The following is a 25,598-nucleotide window of genomic DNA, read 5'->3' on the forward strand; positions in this document are numbered from 1 at the left end:
TTCAAAATATGCTGCATCGGATAATCAACAGCCAGATACATACCAAAAGTTGAAAGAGTTACATGTACTCAGGGAAAGATATCCCAAAATATTGAGATTTCACCTCCCAGAAATGAATGTACAAAATTTATTGGTACAAAAATGCAGCTACAAGAGTGAGACTCAAATATGTACAGCTTTTATTTCTGATGCAAAAAGAATATTTTCCCAAGTGAAAAAAGATCTGGGAAAAGATTTTGAACGCAAAATCTGTGCAGAAAGGATTCCATTCTCAGCTGAATATAGCAATTAGCAACAGAGGAAAACTACCCCGTCTACGAAGAAAAAAGAGCCTCCAAATAATCATCAATGTAGGCTAAACAAGGCCAGTGATCTGTTCTGATTCGGACCAATGTGGAAATATCAGAAACTTCCATCCGAAAGAGGAGATGATACCTGGGTGGTAGGAATATCAACACAAGAAAGCAACCCATGTTTGTCTTACTCTTACCAATGGTGATCTCACTATCATCTTCATATTCAGAGTATGTCAAATATAGTGGACCTCCATAAGGATTAGCAATTGAGCTATTCTCATAAGCAGAATCCGGTAACGAATCTATCCATGCAACATCATTGATAAAACCACTATCCTTCACAACCTCAACAAGAGGTCCACCAATCACACCCACAACAAAGGGGGCTAAATATCGTTCAACACCACGAATTGCAAAGGTTGAAGGAACTTCGAGAAGCTTAACTGATTGTGTTCCATGGATTGCTGCAGACCCCTTCCCGCCTTTAAGAGAAAATGTCTCCCGACCTGCACTGGACGAAGTGCCACATATCTCCCACAAAGCATCAAAAAGGTGTGAGTAATATCCAGGTAGTGCATCTTCCAGGATTTCGGCTGGGGAAGCAGCTTTGAGGAACATGTCTTCAATACCAACTGAGATCCCCTGAAGCTTCCCCTGGATAACCTGACCATTTTCTGCATTCGCATCAAGTGAAACATCCACAAGACCTGGCACAGGTTCCCGCGGTTCTAATTCAATGGTAACGGGTGACCTAGAGACTGACTTCTCACTGGGAGAAGTTCCAACAAGAACAATGTCCAATGATTCTTTCTTTGGGAGGCTCTCGGAGATTGATTCACCGAGAAGAAATGGGATATGATATGATTGAATAGAACCATACGGAGCTGAGGATGAGAACTTCACAACTATTCCATACATTGCAGGAAGAGAATCCATTTCATTAGCACTATCCCCAGAAGAGTCTGATCCCCATATGCGGTTGAAAGGTTCAGATCTAAACCTCAAAGTACAGGGTATTCTAATCTTGATCCCTGACATGTACCTGAAATCAGGAATACAAGCAAAATGCTTCCTTAATATGTCCACAATCCCTGAAATTTTGGAATCCATGACTCGCAGAGGCTCTTGAGGATGATCTATTCTTTTAATGTCGGGGACAGACTCGGAAGTGCTGTTGCCACTGGGAGCTTTGCCATTCATCTCTGGTTCACTATCCTTTATTCCTTCAACATAGCCATTCTCATAATCTAAAGCAGGTAAAGACAATGACCAAGATTGCTTCACGAGCAGTGGAATTAACCGCTCAAGATGGATATAAGATGAAATACTTCTGGATTTCTTAAGATCTTCAGATAACCGAGGAGATTGGACATTAAAGAGGGAACTAGCATGTGGTGCTGGTGAAATTCCAACCAAATGATCCCCATGGTTCAGCATATGCCTGAGTTTTTTCCCAGGTATGCATATCAACAGGCGTAGGTATATCCTACAAATCACACAACAAGGATGTAGTAAATTATCATAGTATATTGCACGATTTAGTGAAAACGAAGAAGTAAATTATCTTCTGTTTGCAAAACATAAATTAATCATAATATAATGCACATAAAAACACCCAAAAGAAGACCCAAATATTTTGATCAATATATAGAATAAAAGACCAAAAAGAGGAGATGCTACATCCCTAATACCTTAGTTTGGATACAAATGCAATTTAAATCACTACCAAGTCCTCGTCAGGCTTGACAAATTATGCAGTACGCAAGCAGATAGCTGAAATCTAGATGTAATTACAGCTATAATAAGAATAATGTGGGATGGAGATGACAATATAAAAGAGACAGTAATTACAGTACCTTGCATTATCACGAACCTCAAGATCAGGAAAATAAAGAGAGGTAAATGCAAGAAGACGAGAGAGTGGCATGAACAAGCGAGAGCTGTGGTGGTGCAAAAGCATTGTTCGGCAAACACCAAGGATTTTGCTTCCTTGGGACCATGATTTTAATCCAGTTTCTGGACCGTGCTTTTCAACTAGGAATATCGTGAACTTGGTAAGCAACTCGAGCAATTTTTTAGGAGGTACAGAATCATTTTTTCCAATTCTATCAAATATGAGGAAGTAAGAAGACAATCTATAATTTATGACAACTTTAGAAAGTAGAAGTTCATCAATGGTCTGGAGCAGCTTCTCCCCCAAGCAGCAGTGCCTTTGACAGCTCAATAATCGGTCAATTAAAGCAACTACCACAGGTACCAACTTCTGGAAATCCAATAGCAAGTTCACCAACTTTGTCTGCAATGCAGAAGTGCAAAATATTATCCTCGCTGTAAGCACAATTTGCGATGTTAAAATCCCCGCTGTTCATGTTTTAACCAAAAAAGGGAAGCTGCATCAACATAGTCAAAAGCAATGCAGGTTTTGTGGAAAAAAAAAACCTCTAGATAATGTTTTTCCTTTTTGCTCAGGTAAGTCCATACTCCATATTATCCTAATATCCTCCAATTCTCTCATATCACAGTTATCTTGATGTGGAAAGATTCATGCATGACATTAAGCTCAAGGTTGTGATTATTTTTTCCTTTTATTTGGTATCCACCAATCCTTCCATATAACTTATACGGAAGAATTCACAAGCTTAAAAGCAAGATGATGTAAACTCCATTCTTCCCTTTGACATACCTTACAGTTATTCTGTTTTCTATTTATCTTTTTTTTTTTCCGGTTTGTCTTTAAACACTAATTTTCAAGGCTTTTTACATCGGTAAATCAAGGAGCCTGGGATAGCTTTTCTTTTAGCAGAGAAGGTGGGAACTCTACCAAGTTGCCATGCAAACCCATCGAAACATCTTGCAGCCAGAAGGCAAGTGCAGTGCCATTGCACACTGTGAAAGATGATACTTGACGCCTTAATAGCAGTTATTTTTTTGTTACTTTTCTTTTATTGTTTTACATAAGTACTACTCCCTCTGTCCCAAATTAGTTGAAAATTCCATTTGGGATGTCCTAAATCAGTTAGGAGTTAGACAAACCTGATTGCATTCATTGGTATTCTCTAAAGTCTAAAGTTGAATCCTACACCCACCCACCCCCTTTCTTTCTTTCGTACTTCTTCATTTTCCTAAAATGTATGAAGTGTTTGTTGCAACTAATCTAGGCTGTAGGGTACAGAAACTTAAACTCAGCGTCACAATATTCGCAGTTCGCTAAAAATAGGCCAAAACCGACCATAATTCGCTTTTTACGGATTGCGATTCGCGTGGAGATTAGGAAATTATGTTACACTAAGAATAAGACCAAGGGCACACCTGTATGCATATTCTGGGAAAGAGGAAAGACAATGGGAGGAAACAATCCTTACAACAATAGAACCTCCATTGCTATAAAATAAAAACAAAAACTTTATTTGAAGGTTGAGATAAAGCACAATATATATACATCCTCCATTCCACAATTCATGGAAGACTTACTTTTTCAAGGTCAAACTATACAAATTTTGACCAAGAATTCTTACCATTATATGAGAAAAGATAGTCACGTGGGATCTCTTTGGATTCATCTCAATATCAAATTTGCATATTTTTACCAATACATAATCGAAGATAGTGATCATTAAAGTAGTGCATTTTAGACCATGAGATTGCAAGTGTTGCATGAATTATGGAACACAGGAAGTATTTAATGGATATGATAAGACGTAACTCACTCCGTACAACGAAAAAAAGTTTCCCTTTTTCAGAATGGTTTGAGCCCCTGAATTTGCAACCATATAGCATCTTTTCTTAAACTCAAACAGCTCCTCAAAACACACTTTAGGCATCTAAAGGTGTTTCAGTATTTTCCAAAAGTAGCCATATCCACTTCGGCCACCAAATGGAGTGAAAAAATCACTTGCACCACATATTAAGAACTTGTTTTCAAATTTTCCTTTCTTTTCATAAGTTTATGAAGACACTCTAGATATACCAGGCCATACGTGAATAGGAACGTCAATCAGTAAATTTTAAAAGATCGTTTATTATGCATCAGTTAATCAAAGGTACAAGAACTTGTTTTCTTGCTTTCTTAGGTGATTCTTTGATTTGAAAACAAGTTCTTAATATGTGGTGCAAGTGATTTTCTTAGGTGGTGCAAGTGATTTTCTTAAATCAAAGAAACACCTAAGAAAACAAGTTCTTGTACCTTTTAGATTTACTGATTAAATATCTTAGGTGTTTCTTTGATTTAGACTATTTAGTCCAAGATTTAATCTATGATTTCCTAACCTTTTATTTACCTTTTAGATTTGTATACCATAATCACACATAGTTAGAGTGCTTTCTTTTCACCTTAAGAAGATATTAGTCCACATACATTTAGACAAGTTCCTGTAAATTCAAACACCTTAGAAACTAAGCTTCAAAACAAGTTACAATAAGTTCCAACAAGTTCAAAGATACGTTAAAGAAAAAAAGAAGATTAGATGATGCTTCGATATATAGAAAGATCGATATTCAGTTCACAAAACAAGAACAGTCAATGATGCTTAAAATGAGCGAGTACGTACCTGTATAGCACGGAAGATTGCAGACTCCATGATAGCTTTGCTGGCAGAAGGATCAGCATTAGAATGACATGACGAACCTATGACAAATTTGTGGAAGGTCCTGAAAGCAACTGCTGTCTCTGTGCTCCAAGGAGGCAGCCATTTGAACCCTGCTACACATACAAGACCATCTTCAAAATACTTCACAACAGACTTCCCTGAAAACTCATCGTGGCTCAGCGCTGAATCAATGATGACAGAGCAAAATGCAAGCAAATCTAGCTTTAAAGACTTCAAGGCGAGCGCATCATATACATTCGGGTAGAATTTTGATCTCAACCCAATAACTAACCTCTGTTTCCCAACATCCTTTTCAGACACCAACTTAACAAAACCCAACAACCAATGAAGAACGAGCAACCTAAACACCAGAGGTTGTTGTCCTTCCTTAGAGACCAACACAAGGCGCCTACAAATCTCAGCTTCCTGCCCATCAAATGTATCCAAAAACCTCCTACAAAGTATCAAAACAACATGCCAAAGCAAAGGATCATAATTATAAAGCAACCCAAAAAACTGAACCTTCAACAAAGAGCTCTGAAGCTCCAACCCAACTGCCAATGGCATCATCATAGACATGAACTCCACCATCCCACACGAAGTCAAAACCTGCGGCCACTCCAACAAAAATGCCATCACCCGCTTCAACTCCTTCGAAACTAAACCCGATAATTCAGCTCCATAATGCAAACCCTCCTCCCCATTATCCTCCCCATCATCATTAGCCATCGTCATCCACATCGGAACATTAAAAGGCACTAAAGGAACAGCAGTACTAAAAACAGACGCAACATTCAATTTACAAACAACAATGTGATGAATTACCTCTAACAGCAACAAAACATAGCTCTGAGAAGCATGAGTTCGTTCATTCTTACAAAGCCCCCATAAATGCCCCACAATTTCAGCTAACAAACATGGAAATTCTCTCTCCAACTCTCTCAAACACTCGCAAGCCACTGCCCGCGTCTGCCGATCAACCCCATGGTTCGGTCGATTAACAATAGTCAATAGAATCGCAACTAACCCCCCCAATTGAGACTTACAAACCCTAACCCTAATCCCACCCCTAATTGAGTGAATTGTCATCGTAATTGAAGTCGCTGACACAAGAATCTGCTCCTTAAGTGAGTAAGTTACCGAGATTCCATCAATTGGGGATTGAATTACAAGTTTTAGGGTTTCAATCAATCCACTGAGAATTTCCTCGTGGTTTTCGTCGGAGATGAAGATTTGATCGGCGAATTCGTCGAGGAAGATGAGGAGGTGGATTTTTAGAGAGAGAGGGAAGTCTTTCTTCAAGAGAGAGGAGAGAGCAAGTTCGAGGAGAGAGAGTGGAGTAATTGAAGAAGTCCATTTCTCAATTCGATGAGTATCACCTTGTTGAAAGTCGTCGATGAGAGATTCCCAGTCTTGAATTGAAAGGTGGGTTTTCTTCGAAGGGAGTTTCTCCATTTTAGAGTTTAATCCGCCATGAAAGGTCGAGAATTTAGCTGCTATGTAGCAGAGAATAGAGATGATTGATTTAGAGGGTACAGAGACGGTCTAACGTTGGTGTTAATGTGAGACGGCTGATGTCATGCTGACATCACGCGCGTATATCAAACCAGCGGTAGAATTAATTAAGCGCTTATATCTAGAGGTGGGCATGGACTGAGTCGGCCCGGTCTGGCACGAGCCCGCTCGAGGCCCGACCTGACCCGTAATCCACTACGCGGGCCGCGGGCCTGTCATGGTCAAGAAATTTTATTTCCGACCTGCGGGCCGAATGCTCCTTTCCTTTATTTTTTTACCCTAAAACTGTCAAAAATACAACATAAAACATGGGTCGGCCCGCGGGAAGCACGAGCCCGGCTCGCATGCCCGTGGGCCTGGGCCGGCTCGACATGGAACGGCCCGCACTCATGGGCTTGGGCCAGGCTCGCCATTTACTCAAGCCCGCGGGCTGAGCCCGTGCACAGGCCCGACCCATGCCCACCTCTTTGCACCTATTAGTTATACTAGCCTTAAATTGATTCTGGATGAATTAATTAAGCGTTGAAGTATATTAGTTAGTCGTTGAAGTATATTAGTTAGTCGCTGGAGTATATTAGTTACAATGGAGTATATTAGTTAGTCACTGGAGTATATTAGTTAGTCGCTAGAGTATATTAGTTAAGCGCTGAAGTATATATATATTAATTAAGCGCTAGTACATTAGTTATATGGTAAAAATCAAATTGTAATGCATTTTATTGGGCATAACTTCAATATCACGCATAAATAATTATGTCTTTCTCAAAAAAACTAATGTACTAATTCTATCATAAATCCTCCAGAAACAAATTCATCATGCTCTTCTTCAATAAGTCAGACAACAAAGAATTGCAACAAACCAAACTAGGGCAAAAATCACCATCTTTAACACACAAGAACACATTAGTAGTTTCAATCAAGAAACCCTTTTTCTTACAAACACTGATCACTATATCAAAGAAGAACAACCAAAATTGAGAAAGAAAACAAATATTGATGAATACCAATTGAGAATGTGACCAGTTGAAGAAACCCACAAGTTTAGTTGGATAAAAAAACTGATTATGATGAAGAACATATTGAATAATATATGGGTTTAGCTTTTTAGTGATGTTTGAAGAACCCACTAAAATTTCCCAGTTGTTATGTTTGAGAAGTGTTGAAATTTCTTCAACATTTTCGCCATTGGAGAGATTCAAGGTGGTGAAATTGCAGGAGATCATCTGAGTTTTGTGCGTATTCTGTGTAAAAAAAAATAATAACTAAATACCCAAATATCATATTATTTATCAGAAAACAGTAACTAATAGCAAGAATCACAATTATCAACCATAAAATCATAAATAAAGGCCAAGGCTGAGAATTGGAGGAAAAACAGACTCGTCTCACGTTAGTGTTAATGTGAGATGGTCTTTTATAAGACTTTGCGAAGATTTTATCTACCGCGCGTCTTGCATGCAATCGGCCACACGCGAAAGTATATGTGTGGTCGCACACGGGAAATTTTGTCAGCTCGTTAACTCATTTTCAAATGGTCATATCTTACTCGTTTCTCATTGGAATCGAGTTTTTGACCAGGCGTTGAAAAGCTACTGAGCCAAATTTCATCTCCAACTTGATTCATCCCAAAATATTAAGTGTTGTGAGATATGACTTTTTGAAATTGACCATTGTGCACAAACCCTTATGAACAAATGGAGTTACTCTTATGAGCAGATTGAGTTATTTATATGAATATATGGTTACTCGCTCTTAGCAAGAAAAGGGTGTTACTCTTGTAAACAATTGTGGTTATTTTCATTACAAAAGAAAATACTAATCAGCTTACTTTTATGAACGAATGAGGTTACTCATTTGAAGAAAATGGGTTACTTTTGTGGACAGTTGCGATTACTTGATCAAATAGGCATCGTATGATTAAATAAGGTTAACATTGTGAACTAATTGGGTAACTCGTATGAAAAAACGAGGTTACTTTTGTGAACAATGGAGGTTACTAGTATGATTAAATAGGATCGTCTTATTATTTAGTAAGGTTACTTATATGAAAAAATAGGGTTAGTTTAGTGAACAATTGGGGTTGTTTGTATGATTAAATAGTTAAGTGAGATTGCTTTTATGAACGAATGAGGTTACTCATATGAAATAATGGGGGTTACCGTTCGATTAAATAGCATTATCGTATGATCAAATGAGGTTACTCCTATGAACGAATGAGGTTTCTCGTACGTACCAATAAATGGAGTTACTCTTATAAATAAATGGGGTTACTCATTTGGATAAATGAACTTACTGATCAGTTTACTATTATGAATGAATGAGGTTACTCGTTTGAATAAATTAAATGCGGTTACTTTCATGAACCTTTGAGGTTACTTGTATGATTAAATAGGGTCATCGTATGATTAAGTGATGTTCCTCGGAATAAATGGGATTATTTTTGTGAACAGTTGGAGTTACTCGTATGAATAAATGGGTTACTCTTATGTATATATGGGATTACTCATTTGGATAAATGAGCTTATACATCAGTTTACTCTTATGAAATAAATAAGGTTACTCGTTTGAACATATGTGGTTACTTTTGTGAACCTTTGAAGTTACTCGTATGATTAAATAGGATTATCGTATGATTAAGTGAGGTTTCTCTGAATAAATGGGATTGTTTTTGTGAACAGTTGAGGTTACTCATATGAATAAATGAGTTAGTTTTGTGAACAGATGGGTTACTCATGTAATTAAATGAGGTTACTCTTATAAACAAATTGGGGTTACTCATATAATTTAATTGAGTTACTACATACCTTACTTGTATGAATAAATGGGGTTACCCCTATGAGGTTACTCGTATTAATAAATGGGGTTACTTGTGTGAATGAATGAGGTTACTGATATGAATAAACGAGGTTACCGATATGAATAATTGAGGTTACTCATATGATTGATATAAGTTACTTATAAGATTAAACAAGGTTACTGCAATAAATTGGGTTAATCTTATTGTATTTTAAGGTTACTGATAAAACAATTAAGGTTACTCATATGAACAGATGAGGTTAATGGTATATGATATGATATAATATGAACAAATAAGGTTACTAATATGAACAAATGAGGTTACTTTAACCTTACAAAGTTACATGTCAAACTTTATTTAACAAAAAAAAAAAAAGGATGAGTAATAACATAAATACCATCCCTCAAAATTTATTATAACATAATAATCATTAAAATTTATCTTTCAAATAATAGTAATTATTAGTTATCTCTTATGATTAATAAAACAAAGATAAAAAAAATACTATTTATATGGTTGCTTATACGCAACTTTTACCATTAGTATATATAATAGTGTTGCCTTGATTTCATGAAGCACTAGTAGGAAATCAATTAATAACATTTATATCTTTCGTTGTTATTACTAACGAAAAAAATGTTATGTCTAGTTATTTAAAGACAAATTGCAAAATATTATAATTATGATGGTTATTATTGTTAACTTTATACGATCATGACACTAGTAGAATAAATGCTTATTGCTGAGGTCATTAAGTGGCCTATTGCGACGGTTTTGGCCGCGCAACAATTAAGGGGGCATCAATAGGTAATTAATATATTGCCGCGGTTTTAAATGGTCTTAAACCATAACAATATTTGAACATATTGTTGCAGTTTCTGGATAAAACCGCAACACTATATCTAATTTATAACAGATTTATAAAACATATTGCTGCGATTTTTGAGGAAAATCGCAGCAATATGCCATAGTTATTAAAAATAAATAGGCATATTGCTGCGATTCCTAGGAAAAACCGCAACAATAGGTACTAATACAGGTAAAAATTTTTTTTTTTAATTTTGTCATCAAATTTGAAAAATAAAAATGCTGGAAAAAAATAAAACACAACAAATTCAAAGTAATGATAAACAAAACTTTCTCAAATAATTGCAATACCAGTTTCAAACACACAATTCTTGTATAAGAAATGCAAATATCAAGAAGAAACCGAAGCAACACAACTAACTTCAACATAAACAACTAAAGCAACACAATTATAAAAAATAAAAAAAATATATTACAAAAAATAAGAAATTGATATAAAAAATCCTGAAACAAAAATCTACAAACATATCTAAAATGCGAAAAAAAAAGAAAACGAAAAAACAAGAAAACGAAAAATAGAAAGGTAAAAATAAATCTCCGGTCAAGTCAGTGTCTCCGTTCACATCAGTGGCTCGCATCAACCCCAGATCTGAAAGATTTATCCTCCCCAACCGAAGAAGAAAACGACGATTCTACTACCGATTTCGACGACGAACCGGAACGATTCTACTACAGTGACCGACGAGGAGAGTGAACGAGCGGTTGTTGATGGCGACGAAGAACGAACAAGTGTAGATGGTCGGTGTTGATGGAGATCTGAAGCGCCGCCGGTGGATGTTGCGTCGACCGAGTGTTGCGACGAGGAGGAGGAAGTTCTGTTGCGACGAGGAGGAGGAAGTTCCGGTGCGTGAGGGAGGGAGGAAGTTCCGGTGCGTGAGGAAGGGAGGAAGTGCCGATGCGTGAGGGAGGGAGGAAGTGCCGGTGAGTAGGAAGGCATGAGGAGAGAGGGTGAAGAGAGGAGGAAGGAATGAGGAGAGACTGTGATAGTAAAAGTGAAACCCTAATGAGGAGGAAGGAATGAAGAGCGCCCATTTTATTAAACCTTATGACCCTATTGCTGCGGTTTTAGAAGGAACCACATCAATATATTAAAATAATATTTTTAAAATATTACTTTATATATTGCTGCTGTTATTGTCAGAAACCGCAACAATATATTTGGTAAAAAAAATTTCAAAAAATTTCCGTTGAAACCATATTGCTGCAATTTTCGGTCAAAAATGTAGCAATATGGTTATTTTATATTTTTCCTTTTCTTTTTACGTGATATATTGCTGCGTATGGGTAAAACCGCAGCAATATCACCGTAGCAATAAACAATTATTCTACTAGTGTGATTATAATATTTTTTAATAATAACATCATCAGCCAATAGTAATATGAGTTATAAAATAATAGATAAAATGCAAATATAATACTATATAATCATAACGATACTTTAATGTAATTAAATTTTTTAATAATAATATATCAGTTAATCGTAATATAAATAATACGGTTTTTTCACCATATACCCCTGACAAATTTTTTTTTGCACCGTATACCCTTTCAATTTTCCAAATTCACCATATACCCTTCAGTTTTCAAAAAATACATCAACTTACCCTTTTGACTAACGGTGTTAGACTTCCGTTAGTCATTAGGTCCTAATCCCCTCTAATCCAAGTTAACTAACCTAAACCCTAACTCCCTCTAGCCTAATTAATCCTAAACCCTATCCTAATTACCCCTTAACCCTAATTAACCCTTAACCTGCCCTAGCCACCCACCCACCACCCCACCCCCACCCCCACCCCTTCCCCCACCCCAGCCGCAACCCCTCCCCTTTCCCCGACAACCTCACCCCCTCCCATTTTCCCGGCAAACCCACCCCTTCCTTTTCCCTGACAACCCCACCCCTACCCTTTCCCTGACAATCCCACCAACGAAGCTGTCATCCATGGTGGAGGAGAGAGAGAAAAGGAAGGTGGGGAGAAGGGGTCACGGGTTACGGTGGGGAGAGAGAGCGAGAGAGAAAAGGAAGGTGGGGAGAAGGGGTCACGTGTTACGGTGGGAGAGAGAGCGAAAATCTGGTGGGGGAGAGAGAGCGAAAACCCGATGGAGGAGAGAGAGTGAAAATCCGATGGGGGAGAGGGAGTGAGAATCCGGTGGGGGAGAGAGAGCGAGAATTCAGTGGGGGAGAGAGAGCGAGAATCCGGTGGGGGAGAGAGAGCGAGAATCCGGTGGGAGCGAGAGAGCAAAAATCCGGTGGAGGAGAGAGAGCGAAAATCTGGTGGGGGTGGGGGTGGAGTGCGAAAATCCGGTGGGGGAGAGAGAGAGAAAATCCGATAGGGGTGGTGGTGGAGTGCGAAAATCCGGTGGGCGAGGTTGCGGCTCGGTGGGGGTGGTGGTGGCTGTGAAAATCCGGCTGGATGGGGGTGGAGGTGGGGTTGGGGGAGGGGGTTGGGGGTGGACTGGCGAGGTTGCAGCTGGGCGGTGGGGGTGGTGGGGCTTGGGGTGGTGGGGCTGGGCTTGGGGTGGGCTTGGAGTTGGCTGGTGGGCTGATGGGCTTTTAGGGTTTTTAGGGTTTTTAGAGTTATTTAGGGCTTAGGGTTTATGGTAGTTAATTAGGTTTAGGAGAGATTAGAGCCTAATGACTAACGGAAGTCTAACACCGTTAGTCAAAAGGGTAAGTTGATGTATTTTTTGAAAACTGAAGGGTATATGGTGAATTTGAAAAGTTGAAAGGGTATACGGTGCAAAAAAAAATTTGTCAGGGGTATATGGTGAAAAAACCGTAAATAATAAAATAATAGACAATATTACAAATATAATACTAGATAATAATAATAGTGGTGCTCTAATTAAAAAATTTATTCAAACTTATTGATTATTGACTATTTGAACCTTATCGAAACTTCTTGGACCTAATTAGACCCGATTAAAACTTATTGCACATGATTAAAATTTATTATCCTGATTGAACCTGAATGAAACTTATCTGAACCGAAATAAACTTATCTGAACTGAATTGATTAAATTGAAACTTAATTTATTAAGGCGAATAGAATACACCCTAAGGAGTCAATAGTTCATAAAGTCCTTTTATGAGGTTTTATCTCGAGATAGAATTAAGTTAATGTAGTGACAAAACACTTGTATAATTGACCTGTATAGGTGGACTAACTGACCAGCAATAGATGCTGATCTAATAGGATCGCAAGGGATTCCTGTAATGGCCCAAAGAAAATAAATATACCACTCATATTATATAAGTTGTAATTAACAAGTTTGTTTTACAACTCTATTATTTCATGCTAGTAATGCTTACATTGTAAGTATACCTGACAATCAGATCAATCGAATCGGATTTGGATCAGATCAATTCAGATCGGATCGTTTTCGGATCAAGTTATATTCATACCGGACCAGACCATTTCGGATCGGACCAAAATTCGGATTATGTTTCGGATCATCATCGGATTGAGATGCTTTTCGGATCGAACAGTTGTGGATCGGATGATGGATTGCCTCACCTTTATTATTATGGAGTTGTTACTCCTTTGACCTCATGGTTTCTTTGCCTATGAGCTTTTGTTATGTATATATGAAACTGCCACTCTTCGTGCTTTCTATAAGTATACATAACTAATTTTCATAGTCAGAACTTGTGCCAAAGAGTACTTATGATAATCGTTTTTTTTAAAAACATGTCAATTTCGGGTACTTCGAATCAAAGCCATTACTTGATCCGTTCTTATTGCTTTGAGATCGGGTTACCTTTGAATCAGATTGATTTCGTATTCGACAAGATCATATCGAATCATTCAGACTTCGAATGAGTTTCGAATCAAGATTATTTCGGACCAGATTCGAACCAAGTTTCGGACCATCTGGTTCGAACCCAATCTGGTTCACAAATCGGATATTTCGGACCGGATTTTCGGATCAGGACCAACTTTGTCAGGTCTAATTGCAAGTTTATTTCCTAAATTGCCAACAAGTTCAATAAATAGCAAAGAAAGTAGTAACTTAGTTTCTTTTCTATTGCGCCCTAACAGTCTTTAACAAAGGGTTTGAAAATTGGATGAGGAAATTTAGAGGGAAGATCTAGGAAGTAAAATTTCTGTTATGATACGTTCTCTTCACCTCAAAACGATACGTTTCATGAATCATGAGGTCCAATCGTGCATAACGATAAGATGAAAACAAGGTTAATCAACTCCAGTAACAGCTTATAAATCTGTTAAGATAAGTTTAATTGAAGAAAAACAAAACCCATATTTGGATGTGGAACAAGCCAAAGGGAAGAAAAAATGGAGATTCATTGTATTTTAAAGTCAAATTCTTCCAAAACTAAAAGATAGAATCATGCCTATTCCTACCTCGCCACCCCTTCCCTTCTCCTCTTCTGTCAACCATTGCTGTCCAACATGGTATAAACTATAAACGATAGAAAAGAGAGGAGCACTTCATTTTCCAGCACTTGATCTATATTACTCTCTCCGTTCCAATTTAGAGTGATTGTATTAAAAAGCAATGCCTATTCGGTGAAAACTGAAGACAATGTTTGGCCTTCATGTAAAACATATGTATTAAAAATTAAAACCCATACATTTTGCCAGAACTTAAACAAAAGCAGCAAGACCAGATTTTGACATGGTAATTCAACAAATTCAAAATTCACATTATTAGACAGAAATGTCGAAAATGTCTGATATTACATCCATGATGAGGTCGCAGAGCAAATCTTTTCACCATTCAGCTGCAAGCTCGTAATTAAGCTGCCAGAAACCAAATAGTATGAGAAACAGGTGAGATTCATATTGTCTAAGATAAATCTAAGAATGAGACACGACTATTCCAACACAAGAATTGAATTAAAAGCACGAAATTCAACTGATATTCTCATTTAGACGATTGTGGTCGGAAAAGTGGTTTTCAAAGATTTCCTTTATTTGGTTTTGAAGGGTGCGCCATGGTTTTCCTTCCCTTCCTTCTCTCTCTTCAGATCCATCCTCTCTCCATTTCCAATTTCTCTTTTCTAACTTTTTGCAATGAACCCAACAAAAGGTAAACTAATCTACATTTGTGTTTTACTCTGAAAAAAGTGTTATATGAAAATTCATTTTCCATTCTGTCCAGCCAAATGGAGTTCTGGTATAATGCATCAGGAAATATGCTAAAACTCCATTAATAAAAATAAACCCCCAAGGTAAAAGAAAGAAACATCAATCAGTCAGTTGGCATACCACTATCCAAAGGAGAAGACCAACAAAACCCTCACGGCCCGTTTGATAGTTGTTAATAAATTGCGGTAATGAGAATGAATTTTAAGTGTAATGTTATTAGGGAAGCACCCTTAAAATCTCCATGGGAAGGCATCTTTTCTCCATGGGGAAGCAATCTCACCCCTAAACTTGTGTTTTTGTCTCTAAGGGGAAGCAATTTTCATTACCACTCATTACCACCTACAAGGTGGTATTGGATGGGAATGAAAATTCAAGAAGAAAAGTAGACACTTTCGGATAAATTAGCATTACCATGGGAATGGACAATAATATTATTCATAAATTTATACACAAATTCATCCCATTACCACCATTTATAACCAACTACCAAACGGGCCATCAGGGTTTTAGTAAAGTTACTCAAGGAGAAGAGAAGTAACATCAATCATTAATTGGAGCACCATCATTCAAACACTTAATCAGGTAAAGCAAAGAGAGTTAGCAATTTTGGATGTTCTATGGCCTGTGGCTATATCTACCCTTGTTATTTTGTGACCACGGACTATCATTTCATAAGTCTGATAGGGAAAACTAAAATTAACAGCAGCATCCAACAATGAGGTTGAGTTGTTAAAACACGGGTAATTTGTCAGCCTTTCTCCAGTCAAACTTCTAACATGGGGATAGATAGACTACAACAATAAGAGGATATAAAATGTCATTCACAAACCAACTTCATCTTCTATAGCAAAGTTCAATATAACCAGCGTTTGGTGGAATCTAAACAAGCCAGCTGTTTTAGTTAAATGAAGAAGTTGAGATTAACTTGTTACTATTACACAATCCCTGGTCATGCTAATCTTGATCATATAAACAAGTAATCTTTCAAATATAAGCATTGAACCATGCAATTTAACCATATTAAATGACCAAATTAAGTCATAAGTTGTGAGGAAATACCAAAAATCCATTTAATGTCCATGGTCATCATGCCCATCCCAGGGATGTCTCCAACCCTAGAACAATTGCAAAAGTCTATTAGTCTAATACTGAGTGTAAGAAAGCTTCCCACTGCACCATAAAGGAGGCAATTCCAATTCCACAATCAAAAGAAGGTTGAAATGGAGCTCACCAATACAACTGGACCATCTTGCTTAGCTCTGTAAAGAACCCAAAACCTGAAAATTCATATATCATAGCTTATTAGATAATCACTCATCAGCAAAATCTGATAGAATAGACCAAGGTTAGACATTGAAGGTGCATTTGTACCCGATTTGATAATTGATACTGTTCAACAAAATATTCAAACATTACTCGAACACATGTACAAGGAGCATTTGCACCCAAAGTATGTATAAAGTTAATTTTCCAAATAAGACAGTGTTCACATCAACTTACAAATATGATATTTAGTAAAAACAGTTTGAATCGGCATAAATAAGTTTCGACCATTATAAATCAGATTTAATCATACAAGAAAAACACAAGAGGATCAGTGCAAATAAATTTCAATCAGTAAAAATCAGTTTCGTCAGTAAGTATTATTTCAATTCACTAAAAAAGGGTTGGTAAACAGGACCTAAGTGTCCAGCCAAGCGACAAGTACAATCAACACCCATCTCTAGAATGATCGGCATCAATATGAATAACTTTGCAACTACCAGAACTTGATACCAGTAACTTCAGACATTTAACTTATACTTCCTCCGTTTCTATTTACTCGCTACACTTCTCATTTCACGGACTCCTAGGCAATTTTTGGAGAAGAGAGAGGTAGAGAGTAAAAAGAAAAGGGACCCATGTGGGAGGAGAGAGATAGAGAGAGTTTATTGCCCAAAAAAGAAGTGTAGCAAGTAATGTGAAACTTCCCATAATGGAAAGTGTAGCGAGTAAAAAGAAACGGAGGAAGTAGATTAAACAAACACCAGAAAATTAACTTCGGATGAAGAGATGATCTTAGTATAAAATGTTTGAAGTTAATTACTGAAGTGATAGTTGTTACGCAAAAAAATCCCAAGTCACATGCCACAACTCCCGCTAAACCATTTCTAACTTCTTATAAGTGGTGAAGCAGCAATTAATTGAAGATTTTCAAGTCGTACAAGCTTACTAGCTTCTCCACAATCTCAACCAAGTCTTGCATACAATTTGATATACGCAACCTGATCACTATATTAAACCTTGTTACAGGCAGTAAAATGACTTATCATATAACAACACAACAATGCTCGAAACTTCAATTCTGCAAGATTTCTAAAGAACTCTATTAACCACAGAGCGATCCTTTTTTCTAAACGAACTACTAGTGGTCAATTCTACCATGATCCTTGATAGGTATAACATAATTTCAACTTCCGTATATCATTTAGATGCACTGGTACATCATGGCTATTTGACAAAAGACAAAAAAGAATCTAAGAGCTAACTAACATAATCGACAACTTAAAATCTCAGGAGAACGGCCACAAAATTATCGCCCCAACATTTCCTTTATTCTTACCCTCTTTCTATTCTATTAAGACAGCTGGTTGGCTTCAGCGGTTCAACCTACATTTCATACCAGACTAACAACACAACATAGCTAGGGAAAATGCGCTGGATTACTCCCTTGTTACCTTTTCCCCTCAAATGTTCTTTATCCTAAATCCTTGAGCAACTATCATGTGCCCGATTAATATCATGCTGATTCACAATGGTATGAAAACTGAAAAGAACTTGACATCAAATTCTTGCAAAGTGCTCCAAGCAGAATCAGGATACAAGTGTCTTGAGCTTGCCCTAGATCATCATACGGACATTATCTCTAATTTTGGGGATTCCAAAAAAAAAAGGGGGCGTTTTGGAAAGTTCCACCCTCCTAATTTTTCAAAATGCCACAGTTTGCATATCACACTGATAAATTAGTAGTTTCTCAGTTTCTTAACTTAATTCTTTCGCAAGTATGCTACCAAATATTTCAAAAGGTTTTACATATTGTTCATATTCTGATTACGCACATGTTATCTACCAGGCAGGACATATATGTAGCTAAGATTAAATATGTCACCGCGAAGAGATCCTCTAACCCAGTAGCTTAGGGAATTCGTTCCAATACCTTTTCCCCAAAAACCAAACACAGTTTACATACTTCTATATCGCAACAATTTACTTCATTAAGCTTAAGTTTCAACTTTATCATACACAAACATAAGTTAGTTGCAGCATCATATCAAGCTATCTTCACAAATCAAATTATATTAGTTCAGTTCATTAGGTACCAAACCTTAACAACTACATAGAGAAAAAAACAATCAAACCTTCAATGTTTCCAATTGCAAAATTTCACATAAATCTCAACCCTAATTAATCGCACGATCGAATTAACATCGACAAATTCGAAATCATAACGCAACATCATAAAATAAAAAGAGAAATCAATCAAAACACATCATCAGTTTGAACAAATAAAAGCAAGAAATCACAAAATATGTTGACATCGAAAAGATGAAATTAGATCGAGAGAAAAACAAAAAATGGAGGAGAGAGAAAGAAGGAAAGCTTTACCACATAAGAGCACACATGCCCTTGCCAGTAACGGAATGCCATCGTTTAGGGGTGTGAAGAGTCATCCCCTTGTAAGTTGTTCCAGGACCTCCATGTCCACCTCCCATTTTCTCTCTCCTACTCTTTCTCTCTCTTGCTTCACAGAAAATGCACAAGTAGAGAAAAAATTGGACGTGTTATAAACAAGAGTTTATATTGGACAAGAATATTATTTGGGCCTCATATAACTTAGGCAGTTTGGCACTATGGAGATCGGAGAATGGAGATGTAGCTCCATCTGTTACTCATAAATGAATTCGAAATTATAAATGACATTACTAGTATGAATTAATTGAGTTATTCATATGATAAAAATAGAGTTACTTATATAATGAAATACGGTTACAAAAAATTGTGAGGAGGATAGATGAGTAACCTCAATTGACACCCTTTTATTGTTAAAGTAACTACGTACTCATACAAGTAACTCCATTTGGTCATAAGAGTAACTCCATCTGTTCATAAAAGTAACTCTATTTGTTTACACGTATTTGTGCACAAGGGTCAATTTCAAAAGATTATATCTCACAACACTTAATAATTTTGGAAAGGTTCAAGTTGGATTTGGAAATTTGGCTCGATAGCTTTTCAACGCCTGATCAAAAGCTCGATTACGATCAGAAACGAGTGAGATATGTAAAAGGAGGTTGGTTGCCAGAGGAGATAGACAAATCAAAGGTAAAGATTTTGAGCACACTTTTAGTCCAGTTGCTAAATTCACAACTGTCAGGACTATTCTTGATGTTGCTGCTGCTTGTCACACGAAATTGCACCAATTGGACATCAATAATGCCTTCTTACATGGCTTTGCTAAAGAAGATTTGTACATGACTCCTCCCTTGGGGTATAAGAAGGCTAAACCAGACGAGTTCTGCAACTTACAGAGGTCTTTATATGGTTTAAGACAAGCTTCTAGGCAGTGGAACTTGGAATTAGCCAAGTTTCTTCTCAAACTTGGTTTTCAGCAATCCAAGTATGATTACTCAATGTTTACTTTGGATTATGGAGATAGTTACACTATAGTTGTAGCTTATGTCGATGATCTCTTAGTTGATGGTACACATCTTACAGCTATTCAGACATTGAAATCACAACTTCATGCTGAATTTACTATTAAAGATCTAGGACCTTTAAAATACTTCTTGGGTATTGAGGTCACTCGAGATTCTTCTAGTATTTTACTCAACCAAAGGAAATACATATTATATCTTCTTCACAATACTTCCATGACTGATTGCAAGATTGCAGATTGCAGATTGTCAGTTACCTCCAGGACTGAAGCTTAGCAAACATGCTGGTGATCTCATGACTGATCCTGAATGTTATAGAAGGATCATTGGCAAGCTATTATATTTGAACATGACAGGCCTGATATTTCTTTTGTTGTCCATCAACTTAGCCAGTTTTTGTGTGCCCCTAGAGTTACATATTTCCTTGCTGCTGAACATGTTCTTAGATACCTCAAAGGTACTTTACATCATGGTTTGTTTTACTACTGATTGAACATTGCAAGTTCATGCTTATTGTGATGCAGGGTAATTGTATTGATTCTGCTAGATCCTTGACTGGATACTGTGTCTTCCTTGGTACTTCACTCATTTCTTGGAAGACTAAGAAACAGAAAGTTGTTTCTAAGAGCTCTACAGAGGCTGAATATAGAAGCATGAGTCACACCACTAATGGACTCACTTGGGTTACTAATTTATTATTTGACCTTAAAGTTATTATTCCTACTCTTGTTCTTGTGTTTTGTGACAATAAAACAGCTCAACATATTGCAGCCAACCCTTGTTTGCATGAGAGGCCAAAATATCTATACATAGATGTTCATTATATCACGGAAAATGTTGAATCTGGTTTTATTGCAACACATCATGTCAGTTCTCATATGCAATTGGCAGATATTTTGACCAAATCTCTTGGTGCTTCTCATCATAAGTTATTATCCTTCAAGCTTGGCCTTGTTGTTTCTCCTTCTTCCCCAAGTCCAGCTTGGGGGGGGGGGGGCTGTAGCTCAAGGAGCTTCTATTATTGCTCACTGGTGTCTGTTATAGCTCACTGATGTTTGTTATTGCTCAATGATGAGCTGACACAAAGTTGTTAGAAGTTAGTTTTAGTTTGTTACATAGCTTTCTATACGCTCTTGTATTTGTTCTTGTATATAGAGTTTCTTTAGGCTGTAAACATTTCAAGATTCAATAATAATAGATTTGTTCTACAAGAATTCTTTCTTTTCTCTCTCTAATATAACATGATTTTCTCAACAATATAAGACGCGACCACGTGACTTCTTGTTAATATACTAAAGTTGTAACCATGGTATTGGCCAATAAGCTATGCAACACTAGATGATATTTTTTAATATGAAAATGTTAATAACTCGGTGACGGGGGAATCGCCCGGAACTAAAACCTAGTATAGAATTAGAGGGCTATATAAATTAGTTTACTTTTTTTTAAGACCCTATTATGACAGGGTTATCTTTGGAAACAATCCAAGTAGACCATATTAAATGATGATGAAGGTTGACCTAGTAGTTGTAAAATTCTTCTTCTACTTTTGTGATAAGAGTTTGATTCTCACTTGTTGTAAGAAGGATTCTCAAATTCTACACCTCCTTGTAAATGAATTCTCCTTAGCTAAAAAAAAGTAGACCTCATCTATATATATATATATAAAACAAGGTTCAATTGGCTTATGTGTCAAGCTAATGCTCATTTTGCCACATGTCATCACTATACTTATTCTTATTCTTTTAGTGCCACGTGTACAATGGATCAATTACAATCTTATAAATTTGGTAAGTTTAAGTCAACAAATGGAATTGCTTTACAATCATATTATTTACGGCACAGTTGCTAACTAATAGTAAACAATATTAATATTGATAAAACTTACCATTTTACATTACCATTTGTGTAACTTATCAAAAAAATAAATGTTATTATATAAGATGTTCATGTAATCACACCCTAATATAAATTGATTTTCTTCCACTTCTTTCTTTACACGAAAAATAAAAAAAAATTCAAATGAATCTCAAATAAAAAAAATAAAACTACCATGTTAGCACAAAAACAAAATGACGTTACCGTAAACAAAAACAAAAAAGATGAAGTTTACTACAAAAAATTTAAATTCATAAAACCCTAAATATTTAACAATGGAACAAACTTATATTGTCTATTTATTTTTTACTAACTTTAAAATTATTGTGTCACTCATCGGTAGAAATCATCCTTATTTCAATAATCTTAATTCTAAATTTTTTTATTTGATGGGTACTTTTTAATTTTCTAATTGACAGTTATACTACTAATATATTGAATTAATTTTCACTAACTGTTAAAACTTAGAATCTTAATTTTTTCAATAAATTTCTCACTCACTAACTGTAATAAATTACAAAATTTTCAATACATTGGCATATTGACTATTTCATTCCAACCTTAGCTTATATTATTGATTTTTCTCACTCACTATTATCAATTTTAAGAATTATATGACTCATTTTTGTATTATAATTATATGATATATATATATATATATATATATATATATATAATATTATATATATATTAATATATATATATATATATATATATATATATATATATATATATATGCTAAAAACTACATGGAAACATAAAATCAGTTCAATTTCATCATAATTAGTCAAAATTAAAATTTTTTTTAAATGAACTTACAAATAATTTCAACCTATATTGATCCATTTAGAAAATTTCTTCAAACTCCATATCAATCCAACTCCATATATTTGCGGTTTTGCATGCGGTCTTTAAATCTTCTTCACTTTGTAGATCGAATGATTCTACACCTTGGTTGTATCAAAGAATTATAGTAACCATGCTTCAAATGCAAAGAACATGGAGATCAAATGCTTAATTTCTTCATAAAACCCACATGCATGAGTTTTATATTTGTTGTTGATGCAAAAATCGATGACTTGGAGTAGTATAATTTTGATGGATAATTTGTAGCTTTAAAGTATAAAAAAAATGTAGCTAAGAGAGATTTGCTAAAAAAACGTAGATAAGTTGTATGCAATAATCGGTAATAAGATAGGTTTTGGTTGTAATAAGTTTTAGAATCATCTAGGCGTGGGTTGTAATAAGATAGAGATTGTATGTAGAGAGAGATTTAGAATCAATTTATGGAGAAGATGATGTATGTAGTTGTAATAAGAGAGATTGTATGATATTTTTTATTAAGTTAGAACACATAGTGGACTTGGAGCATTATTTTATAACCAAGGGCCAAATTGTTTGAAGCATCATTATAGTAAAGTGGTATGCTCATTTATGGAGAATACAAAATTTGAGCCATTTTGATTGTGTCCAAATATAAGAAAATATAACTTTTACAATCAAAGTTAATCTTTAAATAAACACTATTTTACTAGCTTCCATTTCACTCTTTTTCACTAAAGGAAAGAACTTACCACTTCAGATATTGAAATGTGTAAAAAAATTATATGGACTTGGCCCACACTAAAATCGTATGGATCTATGCTAATTCATGTTATTTATTAAAAAAAAAAATCACTATATAAAAAAATGATATAATATTGAGTAAATATATATTGTAAAGTTTGATGACGTGGAAAAAAAACTGCAAACTTTGCGCTAGCAGACATTGAAGCTAAGCTACAAAGTAATGGCAGCACATTACTAAATTCAGCGAAATGCCATATCCTAATGATCTGATCATAGAAGACGGGCAAAACAAAATGATAATGGACGAGCTTTCCTATGACCGAGGGAAGTTAAAAGAGGAGTTCCAGCGACTGTTTCAAGGATTAACAACTGAGCAACGTGGAATTTACAATGAAATTATGTCAGCTGTATCACGAGGAAAAGGAGGGGTGTTCTTTGTATATGGATACGGAGGAATAGGTAAGACGTATCTTTGGAGATTGTTGTGTGCCACATTAAGGCGTAAAGGAGATATCGTTTTGCCAGTCGCATCAAGCGGAATAGCTTCTTTATAAATTCTGCGCGCGAGGAAGAACTACTCATTCTAGGTTTGGACTCCCGTTAATAAAGTTGCTGAGAACTCAACATGTGTTGGCATTAAGCCAGGTCGGACTTAACCGGACTCCTTATGAAGACAAAGTTAATCATATGGGATGAAGCTCCCATGATGCATAAATACTGCTTTGAAGCTCTAGATAGGATTTAAAAAATGTTATGCAGTTTGTGAATCCTGCAAATCAAGATATCACATTTGGTGGCAAGGTTGTAGTTTTTGCTGGTGATTTAAGAAAAATATTACCCGTGGTGCCTAAAGGAAGCAGACAAGACATTGTCTTCTCAACAATAAATAGTTCTTACTTATGGGACTTTTGCCGAGTACTTAGGCTAACAAAGAACATGCGCCTCACAACAGGTTCAAGTAATTAAAATGTTGATGAAATTTAAGAATTTTCATAATGGATACTCAATGTTGGAGATGGCTAAGTTGGAGGGCCAAATGATGCTGAGGCCGATATTGAAATACCCCTGAAATGTTGGTAGATGGGGACATGACCCTATTGCGACAATAGTAGAAAGCACATATCCTGACATAGCGGATCACATTTGGGAACCAAGTTATTTTCAAGAAAGAGCTATTCTTGCTCCAACCAATAAATTGCTGAGACGGTAACGATCACGTGTTATCTCAATTGCCAGGTGTAGAAAGAACTTACTTGAGTTCAGATGCAATTTCAGTGGAGGAAGGAAATTTTGGAATTCATGAGATGTATTCAACAGAGTTCCTAAATACAATTAAATGCGGATGATTACCAAACCATAGTATATGACTGAAGGTTGGAGCACCAGTGATGCTCCTAAGGAATATTGATCAAAGTTCTGGGCTATGTAATGGCACAAGATTGGTCGTTAAGCACTTAGGCGATCGCATTATAGAGGCTATTGTGGTATCTGGTAGTAATTTGGGCAATAACGTCTTCATTCCACGAATGACGCTGACTTCGTCAGACTCAACAAAATTTCCCATGTATTATATATTAATGTTACTCAATAATTAATTTTTATTTTCATCCACTTTGTTGACATGTATTTTTTTTACCTCAGATTTTCATGATTTATATTGCATGCGAACTTTAAGTGCTTCAAAATATGTTGCAACAATATTTACAGATATTACATTTGATGTACACAATTATCTCAAAAAATAAACTTCCCAATGCATTTTTGCACGGATTAAAAGCTAGTTAAATATATTGGGAGCCTATACTAATTATAAAAGTTGGCCCTCAAAAAATATGTAAAATTTTGAAATACTAATAAAGTTATATTCTGTAACCTGATCATAGGCCAAAATAAAAACAAACAATGAACTTCGGATTTTGATGGTCTCATGGTCATGTTCTTGGAGTTTATTCACCATACACTCGGGTGTACGGTGTACCATATGTCCATATATATGATACACTCAAGACTAATTTTTATTCATTTACTCATTAGACACTCTCTTTTTTTAGTACATTTTGCTCATTTAAATGATTTCAAATGAGCAATAAGCTGTAAAATAGCCTTAAGTGTGCTATGCAGCTCACGGTACTCGGGTGTATGATAATTTTTTTTGCGTGTTCCTCATGTAGCACTCGTTTTATTACTCGTATCAGCGTATGTAACACCCAGAAGAACATCAATGGTCTGAATGTGAATATATAATATGCTATTTGCATCAAAAGTTGAATAACACTTTGGACAAA

General features: G+C 36.0%; 2 protein-coding genes across 2 annotated transcripts; both read right to left on the reverse strand.

Moving 5' to 3' along the window:
* On the reverse strand, positions 1-6,436 carry LOC104902615 (hypothetical protein). The gene is made up of 3 exons (XM_010690450.4): positions 4,844-6,436; positions 2,153-2,592; positions 1-1,782 (listed from the first exon to the last, which is right to left on the reverse strand). Exons 1-3 carry the CDS (start codon positions 6,335-6,337, stop codon positions 315-317), a joined length of 3,402 nt encoding a protein of 1,133 aa, XP_010688752.2. The 5' UTR covers positions 6,338-6,436; the 3' UTR covers positions 1-314.
* An 8,150-nt stretch (positions 6,437-14,586) lies between these two features.
* On the reverse strand, positions 14,587-18,995 carry LOC104902616 (NADH dehydrogenase [ubiquinone] 1 beta subcomplex subunit 2). Its single transcript, XM_010690451.4, has 4 exons — positions 18,818-18,995; positions 16,404-16,449; positions 16,232-16,287; positions 14,587-14,824 (listed from the first exon to the last, which is right to left on the reverse strand). The coding sequence occupies exons 1-3, from the start codon at positions 18,922-18,924 to the stop codon at positions 16,243-16,245; spliced, it is 198 nt and encodes a 65-aa protein (XP_010688753.1). The 5' UTR covers positions 18,925-18,995; the 3' UTR covers positions 14,587-14,824; positions 16,232-16,242.
* Between the last annotated feature and the right edge of the window lie 6,603 nt (positions 18,996-25,598).

This window comes from Beta vulgaris, chromosome 9 (genome assembly GCF_026745355.1).
Source record: "Beta vulgaris subsp. vulgaris cultivar EL10 chromosome 9, EL10.2, whole genome shotgun sequence".
NCBI lineage: Eukaryota > Viridiplantae > Streptophyta > Magnoliopsida > Caryophyllales > Amaranthaceae > Beta > Beta vulgaris.

Bases quoted from the DNA above. Each gene is read 5' to 3' on its own strand.
- LOC104902616 (XM_010690451.4), bottom strand. From the start codon at position 18,924: ATGGGAGGTGGACATGGAGGTCCTGGAACAACTTACAAGGGGATGACT. The intron at 16,450-18,817 runs GTAAAGCTTTCC...ATGAATTTTCAG, and splicing joins GGCATGTGTGCTCTTATGTG to GTTTTGGGTTCTTTACAGAG. The intron at 16,288-16,403 runs GTGAGCTCCATT...CAATTGTTCTAG, and splicing joins AAGATGGTCCAGTTGTATTG to GGTTGGAGACATCCCTGGGA.
- LOC104902615 (XM_010690450.4), bottom strand. From the start codon at position 6,337: ATGGAGAAACTCCCTTCGAAGAAAACCCACCTTTCAATTCAAGACTGG. The intron at 2,593-4,843 runs GTACGTACTCGC...TCTGCATTGCAG, and splicing joins CAATCTTCCGTGCTATACAG to ACAAAGTTGGTGAACTTGCT. The intron at 1,783-2,152 runs GTACTGTAATTA...TGTGATTTGTAG, and splicing joins GAGGTTCGTGATAATGCAAG to GATATACCTACGCCTGTTGA.